Raw genomic sequence first — 8,670 nt, 5'->3', positions numbered from 1 at the left:
ATTCTGGGGTACAAGAGATTCTTGTCTCAAGAAAAGGGGGAGGAGGAACAGAGGTAGGGTTGGGGGTGGGGGAAGAAAAATAATGGCTGACAAAGCAGGATGAAATAAGGGTGAGTTCAAAGGATGGGAGATTACTCAAGATCTTCCAGCTTCGTCATGCCCGCCCCTAGAGATGCTGCCTTTTCTTTCTTCTCTCAGAACTTGAGCAGACCTTCCTGGCTGCCTCTACACACTGCAAAAAATGAGACTCTTTGCCAGTGTCATTTCTTGGCGCTAAGCTACAATGTTGTGAGGAGGCCCAGTACACACTGGGAGACCAAATGGATGTGTCGATGCTCACAGTAAGCACTGATGGCCAGATCCGAGTGAGAGAGCCCCTGAGTTTTCCCAGCTGGCCATAAGAAGTGGGAAAACCCTTGCAGGCCCCTGCAAGACAACTCTAATAGTCCCCGCCCCCACTGCAGATGCTATCTTGTTTTCTTCTTGGCTATAGATCTGAACAGGTGAGCGCATCTTTGGATTTGATAATGACTGAGCATAGGATGTACCTGTGACTCAACTTGCTGCAGCAGACTTTAGAACAGATACTTGATTTCGGGGAGTGGCTTAAAGTTTGAGTAAGGAAAATTAATTTGACGGCCTTCTTGTGTCTAGTGTCTCAATTTAACTTCTATACCATACCCACATGAGGTGGCTGCTGTTATCCATATTTTGTCAAAGTAGCCATCTAGGTTGATGGCCCAAAGGCATTCATGAGGATTAAATGTAGGGCTCGCTGATTTCTAACACTCTGTGTGTTTGTGTATTTTTTTTACCACATGCTGTCCAAGAAAGCAAAAATTAGAGAGGCAGGAACCACCAGAGGGGTCAAAGAACTGACTTCCACGAACCCCTCAATCACAGGAGTCATAAAACCTTGATGTCTGTACTTGCGGCGGGGTGAGGGGGGGGTAGGCACATGATAGTAAACTGGAGAGTACTTTTTGTAGGCTATTGAATGCATGAGTGTGTCCCCAATTTTTACAAATCTCTTAGAAGTTACAGTTAAGATGGGACCGAAAGAAAAGATTGGTTCTGGCAGCTCAACCCCCGGCCTCAGGGGGCCAGCAGGATGCCTGGACTAGGAAACCTAATCTGGGAAACCAACTCTGAAAAGGGAAACTCTGGGAGGCCATGGAACTGGATAGGGCAATCAAGACACGCCCACTATGGCAGATCAGCCCCGCCTCCTGGCGTTCAGCCCCGCCCCTGCCGCCGCGCCAACGGTGACTATGGCAACGCGGTGGCCATCGTCCAACGGCTGGGGCCAGGTCCGGGGGCGGGTCTGGGAGGAGCTGAGAGCGTGTGTCACATGACTCGTGGGCGGAGCTTGTGTGGGGACGGCCGGAGCGTGTCCCAAGCCTCCGTCTCCTAGGCCAGAGTCGTGAGGAAGGGAGCGAAAGCAGCTGGGAGGCCGCGGGTCCTCGCCGGGTGTCCTGCCGGGTGTCCTGAGCCGCCGCCATGGGCAGTGAGTATGATGGCCAGAGCGGGAACCACAAGGGTCGCGGGTTCCTCCGAGCTATGAGCAATGGAGCCGCTTTCCCGTTAGGGTCGTCAGGGGGGCCGAGGATGCGCAGGCCTCGTCGTGGTCGCCGCGGATGACTCTAGCTGGGGGCCTCCGCCAAGGCGTCTCTGGTCAGCGAGGCCTTGCCCGGCGGGTCACGGAGACCCGGAGGTTCTGGTTTGCACCCCTTAGGCGGCCTGGATGGCGCGTGGATGGCGCGGGGAAGCCATTGGCTGGGGGGCGGGGAGTTAGGACACTCTCCTTAGCTTGGACCACTTGGGATTTTTCTGGATTTTAGGAATTTTTTTTTTTTAATTCCTGAATCACGCTTCCTTGGCGTGCTGAGATGAATAAGTCTCCCCCAATTTTTAAAAAAAATGTGATTCATAGCGTGTGTTTTAGGGGAGGAAAGGCGTGTGATCGGTAGCTCAGCATTATTCCTTGAAATATTCATCCCAGTCATTCTGTAGTGTTCATTGAAAACTGTAAGTTGGTGCGCTCGATAAGGACGAGACCTCGTGTAGTGGGGGGTCCTTCGAGGGCCCAGCCCCAAACATTCGTCCTCATGTGTATTCACACAGATACTTAACCTAGCAGTTCACATGTTTGTGTATAAAGGCATACCTAACTGCAGGTCCAAGCGATGCACCCAGTTGGCCAGCTGGTAGACATTTGGAAAGGAAATAGAAGAGACCCTTGGCCGTGAATTACGAATGACAAATGGAATTCTCAGGATAGGCAATACATGGCCGCACGCAACAGCATTGTTTAAACCTGAACGCCAGTTACAGTAAATCATAAAATGCCAAGAAATCCCAGAGAGTCGCTTGGGAAGGAAAAGAAATAGAGTTTCTTGATGTGACCCTTAGTTTTTTTTTTTTTTTAATATGGATTTACTTTATAAGTAGTCCAAACTTATACTTAAATAGCAAACATGACAATTATAAATTCTAAGCGACATCAGTTACTTCCACCTTTGAGTCCAGTGGGACTTAGAAATTAGTGTCTATCCCTAAACCTTGGTTTATCTTACTTTATTTTGCTTCAGAAATAGCTTGGGAATGCAGTACTTTCTAATGAAATGTAATTGCTGTTCTCTGAACTGATTCTTGTAAGTACTTTGATATGGTTACTGGAGATATGGTTACTTTGATATGGTTACCAAGCTGTGAAATGTGGCTAACGGAAATGAAGGAGAGTTGGTAGACTTTAAAAAGTTGTCTGTAGGACATGATCCTGATTTTTTCCTGCCTAGTGAATGTTGCCATCTCTAAGCTGTTTAGGTCAGTGCTTGAGTTAAGCTTGTTAAGCTCAGTTCCTACTACACCGTCCCTGGGAAAGGCTCCCTTTTTTCTACCGTCTATTAGTGGATTATCTAAGTACTGTATAAACCACGTTTACGTAGTTTTTATAGTGGTGATCTGAAGGTTTCCCTTCTGTGTAAATACAAGATTGGGTTTAAGCACGAAGAAGCAAAGTCACGGCTCATTATTCACTTTCCTTCATTATTTACCTCCTAGCCATTGAGTGGTTTTATCTATTGCAGGCCTGCTCCTTTGAACTTGAGAACATCATGATTATTTAATTTGGGTGGATGGGATAAACAGCTGTTAAAGAATTTTTTTCCAAACCGTTCACAGATACATTTTTAAACTTGATAATTTTCTTTTACAGTCAAGTTTTTAGAAGTTATCAAACCTTTCTGTGCAGTTCTACCAGAAATTCAGAAGCCTGAAAGGAAAGTAAGTATAATACTTTAATATAATACAGCAAGTAGCAGAGTGAATTATTCTGCCAAACCACCAAGGTTCGTTTTCTTACCCGACCCGTTTCTGTTGTAAGTACAAAAATGTTTCCTCATCTTGCAAACAGCTATAGACCTGCTTCTAGTATTTTAAGTTATATATATTTTCTCTTATATATGCATATGTACCTGTTCACTAGTGTACCATAGTTTTTCTCTCACCAGGTGGATCTCAGGAAAGAGGCTGGAGGGAGGATTGGACCTAGCATGGGGTTTTAAAACATCAAACCCCACCTCCAGTGACAACCTCCAACAAGGCCCCTAATCCTTTCCAAAACAGTTCTGCCAACTAGGGATTAAGCTTTCAAATATATGAGCCTACAGGGCTGTTCTCATTCAAATCACTACAACTGTCTGGCTGGCACTGTTATAGACCTTTTTTAAGACTAGGATTCTCATTCTATCAAAAATGTTACTCTAAGTTATAATGTTTCCAGCCCAAGTGCTTCTTGGCCTGTGTGTTAGTTAAGATATGGTATTCTCCTGGCCATGTTGGAACTTTATAATTTCTTCACTGTAGGATGTATGTATTGCTAACTAATGATATGGTCTGCTGGGTAGGTTTGGTGAGTTTGCATAATAAATTGTAATTTTATAATCCCATATTTTGATTTCTTGTTTGGAAAGAAATAGCAGGAATGTGTTTAGAAGGTATCATAACTAAATTACATTATTCAGTCATTAAATGTATTTGGAACTGAGATATTTAAAGTTCCAGAAAAAAACATTAATTTCAAGTTTTTCAGTTATCATACTACCCTCTTCCCTACTTTTAGTTCTTAGGAAATTAATAACAAAATAGGGACCTAAAGATTGATAAAACTTTTGTTGGACTTACTGTTTTATTTAGAAGTGCCTTTAATTTTTAATGATTTGAAGTGGTAGAGATGGCTACTCAGTTTTACTTTAGGCATACAAAATATAACTTTTGATAGCTTATGAATATCCTAGAATTCCTGTGTAAAATTGTTCAGTGTTTCATGCAATTCCCTTTCTGCATGAAACGTGTATTAGATCTGCTCTACTTTGCCGCCTCTCCAGTTATTTTCCCTGTACAGTGTACATGACGCATCGTTTTTGTTTGTTTGGTTTGCTTTTTGAGACAGGGTTTCTCTGTGAAGTCTTAGTTCTGGCCGTCCTGGGACTCACTCTCTAGACCAGGTTGGCCTTGAACTTATAGAGATCCACCTGTGTGTGCCTTCTGAGTGCTGGGATTAAAGCCGTACGCTACCACCAGCTGGTGATCATGAAGCATGTTTATATTTAAATTATCTTTTTTGTGGCAACACATGGGAGCTAGTTGGAGATACAGACTTAACTATTACAAACTATAGTCAAATCTTCAAATTTCGTCATCGCTAGGTGGTTCAGAAGCCCTGAACAGTGAGAAAGAGTAGAGAAAGCATCTTAAGATACAGGTGAGTTCGAGACCAGCCTGGTCTACAGAGCTAGTTTCAGGACAGGCTCCAAAGCCACAGAGAAACCCTGTCTCGAAAAACCAAAAAAAAACAAAAAAAAACAAAAAAAACAAGATACAGGTATGTGCAGAGACTTTCTGGATGGGACTCAGTCACTCAGAAGATAATGCCAACAGCAGACAAATGGAATTTTCATGAAATTAAAAGTTTCTGCACAGCAAAGGAAAAGGCAGGCAGAGTACATACAGAATGAGAGAAAATTCTTATTCTTCCATGGCTGTACAACCAACTGAGGGTTAATATCTAGAATATGTAAAGAACACAGAATACTTACAAATAATAACTTTCTTTTGGTAAAGAAGAGAGTTAGGTTTGAATTGCTTGGTTGTTTACTTTAGCTGGAACAAGCTAGGGTACGTAAATAATAGGAGCGTGCCTAATGGGGAATGGTGATCATCCTTAATGTAGAATTTTGCTTTGAGTTGTTTTTCTTGGTTTTGATTGATGATTCTTTGTACTTCTGTTGTACAGATTCAATTTAGAGAGAAGGTACTATGGACAGCTATAACACTCTTCATTTTCTTAGTATGCTGTCAGGTATGTAACCAAGTTATTGAACACGCCTGTATTATTTTAAGGTCTTGATTAGTAAGAATTAGAAATGATAAAATAATATACTAAAATATATTGAGTGATGCTTTTTTGGTAAGATTTATTTTTATTTGTGTTTTGTGTGTGTGTGTGTGTGTGTGTGTGTGTGTGTATGTGTGTATGTCAAGTGTGTACAGTTGCCCATGGAAGCCAGAATTGGGTGTCAGATCTCCTACAGGTGGTGTTACAGTTAGTTGTGGGCTATCCAGTGTCAGTTCTGAGAATTGAAATAGTGTCTTCTGGAAAGCAACAAGGACTCCTAGTTTTTGAGCCATCTATTTGGCTATGAGTTTTGCTGCTTTTATTTCTTTGTGCTCTGGGCATCACACCCAGGGCCTTGGACATGCAAGGCAAGTGTTGTGTGACTGAAGGACCAAGTCACGTTTTACGCTGAGCATTATTATTAGTTTTTTTTTTCTTCTTTTTTCCAGACCGGTATTTCTCTTTCTATAGTGTTTCAAAGCTATTCTGGAACTTGCTTTGTAGACCAGGCTGGCCTCAAACTCACAGAGACCTGCCCTCCTTCCCTTCTCCCCTCAACAACAGGGTTTCTCTGTGGAGCCTTGGTTAATCTGGAACTCGGATCTGTAAACCAGACTGGCTTGAACTCAAAGATCAACCTGCTTCTGCTTCCCAAGTGCTGGGAGTAAGGCATGTGCCATGGCTGCCCACCTTTTTTTTTTTTTAATATTTGTGTGTGTGTGTGTGTATCTGAATCCATACACGCTTCACACCATGCACCATGGCATGTGTGTGTAGACCAGAGGACAGTTGTGGGAGTTGGTGTTCTCCTTTCACCCTGTGGGTTCCAGGAATTGAATTCAGGTGGGCATGTTTGGTTGTAGGTGCCTTTATCTGCTGAGCCATCTTGCTGCTCTATGTGTGTTGAAGAATGAAAGATCGGGTTATTAAAGAACTTTTACTGCTGAACCTGATTTAATTTTTTTCTGGGAGGCGGGCAGGAGAGAGTAGTTAAAAAAACACGCACACACAGAAAGTTCAAAGAAAAAAGCAGGCACTTATATTTCTCCCATATGCATTTGACATCTTTGAAGTTGTCCCCCCACTTAAAAAACAATCAACTTTAGAGAGCTATATGTACAAAGTAACAGTTTTAACTCTGCATTCTAAAGAATATTGGCAGATGTGTACACCCAAGAGTCTATTACATAAGTGAGTCCAGAACATTTTTGTTACCCTCAAAAGATCCTTGTAATTCTTCATTCACTGTTCATCTTACCCCCAGTCCTAGGCAAGCCCTGATCTGCCCTTCTTTGCTATAATTGGTCTTTTCTAGAATTCATATATATAGTCAGGGTGTCTAGACTCTGACTTTATAATATTTTTGAGATTTATTCATGTCAGCAGTTTTTATTTCTGTACGTGAATATATCACAGTGCATTCACTTATTTGTTGACATTTGGCTTATGTGCAGCTTTTTGCTGAAACAGGTTATTGTGAACACTTTTGTACAAGAGTTTCTCCTCCCCAGTAGTGCATGACTAGGATCCTATTGCTGGTCTGCATGGTACCTGTGTTTAGTGTTCTTTACCTGTGAACCTCCAGGTGAGACGCCCATGTGTCTAAGGTTTTGTTTATTTTCAACTAGCTCATCTATTAGGAATAGTAGCTTTCCTCATAGGTGCAATTTTAGTTTAAATTCCCTTGGTTAATGATAGTGAGCAATTTTTTTTTTTTGTAAGATGCATATTTGGTAAAGTATCTTTTCTTGCTTTCTTTCTGTTTTTTCAAGACAGGGTTTCTCTGTGTAATCTTGACTGTCCTGGAACTTGCTCTGTAGACCAGGTTGGCCTTGAACCCACCTTTCTCTGCCCCCCTGAGTGCTGGGATTAAAGGTGTGCTCCACCACTGCCCAACAACAATTGTTCTTGAAAGAGGTCTCACTATGTATGTGGCTGGAATTCATTATATAGACCAGGCTGAACAAGTATTCACAGAGATCTGCCTGCTTCTGCCTCCTGAGTGCTGGTATTAAAGCTGTGTGTCACTATGCCCTTTGCATTTTCTTGATTAATGGTTGATGTGGGAGTGCCCAGAACATTGTGGGTGGTGCACCCTGAGGCAGATGGTCCTGGATGGCATAAGAAAACAGAACAAGCCAATAATCATCAGTCCTCCAAAGCCTCTGCTTCGTTTCCTGTCTTGAGTTCTTGCTTTGACTTCTCCGGATGATGAAATAAGCTCTTTCTTCCCGCAAGTTGATTTTGGGCATGGTATTTTTCTTCACAGCAATAGACACCCTTACTAACACAGGCAATACGAGTTATTAATGCCATAGAAGGATAGGAAGAGAGGCAGTAGCACAGTGGGGACTGTGAGGAAAGTTGAGGTCCCAGCATCAATGACAGCGTGGCAGGGGGGTGTTTCTGAAGAAAGGAATCATCCCACATGGCCGAAGTGTGGGTCTCTTCTTACGTGTGTCTGAGAATCCCAGCATGAGCCTATAATCAGGCTCTTTCATTCCCAAACAGGAGGCAGGGAAGAGGGTAAGGAGCAAGATGTGTGGCCATGATCTAATCTCAATTTCATCTAATCTTACTTCTCAGGCTAGAGAGATGCTGGCACCTGAAAGTCTCTTAGCTAGGAACCCAAATGTCTCAGTAGGATGCCATGACAGGGAAAAGCTACTGCATATATTGTGTTCTGAGCAGCATCTGGAATCTGACGTCACTTTCTTACACTGATCAGTTAGGAAAAGTTCTGCCGCTTTGTTCTTTATTGAGAAGGACCAACTCTAGGTCCTTTATATTTTTATAGAAACATCTAGAATCGTTATGTGTATTTTTGTAAGAAAGTTCATTGACTATGAGATATGTATATATATTTCCTGCTTTGACTTTTTAGGTAGATTTATGAGAATTACCATCCTAAAAATACGGAATCTTCTAATATAGTGATCAGCAAACTTTAACCTGTGAAAGTTCAGATAGTGAAATGTTGGGATTTAAATCATTACCCAGATCCCAAAAAGGAAACATAAATAAAAGAAAGAGCTCCATGTCTAGTATCATTGGCCTGTTATCTTAGCTACTCTGAAGACTAGGATAAGGAGAGTCTTAAGTTGAAAGCCATCCTGGACAGCTTAGAGAGACCCTATCTTTAATGTTAAAATGATAACATAACAGCCGGGCGATGGTGGCGCACGCCTTTAATCCCAGCACTCGGGAGGCAGAGGCAGGCGGATCTTTGTGAGTTCGAGACCAGCCTGGTCTACAAGAGCTAGTTCCAGGAC

The 8,670-nt window shown here is 42.5% G+C and overlaps 1 protein-coding gene across 1 annotated transcript in view; it reads left to right on the top strand.

The window, feature by feature from the left end:
* Nucleotides 1-1,355: 1,355 nt before the first annotated feature.
* The window catches only part of Sec61a2 (Sec61 translocon alpha 2 subunit), a 25,694-nt gene continuing 18,379 nt past the window's right edge, over nt 1,356-8,670 (top strand). The window contains exons 1-3 of the mRNA XM_005354861.3: nt 1,356-1,507; nt 3,218-3,285; nt 5,297-5,362. Coding sequence (XP_005354918.1) covers nt 1,501-1,507; nt 3,218-3,285; nt 5,297-5,362 — 141 coding nt within the window. The 5' untranslated portion in view covers nt 1,356-1,500. The remainder of the gene's footprint in view (nt 1,508-3,217; nt 3,286-5,296; nt 5,363-8,670) is intronic.

The sequence above is a fragment of the Microtus ochrogaster genome, chromosome 16 (assembly GCF_000317375.1).
Source record: "Microtus ochrogaster isolate Prairie Vole_2 chromosome 16, MicOch1.0, whole genome shotgun sequence".
Classification (NCBI taxonomy): Eukaryota; Metazoa; Chordata; class Mammalia; order Rodentia; family Cricetidae; genus Microtus; species Microtus ochrogaster.
Note: the sequence above shows the minus strand (reverse complement) of the source record. Positions and strands in the feature narration are given on the sequence as shown.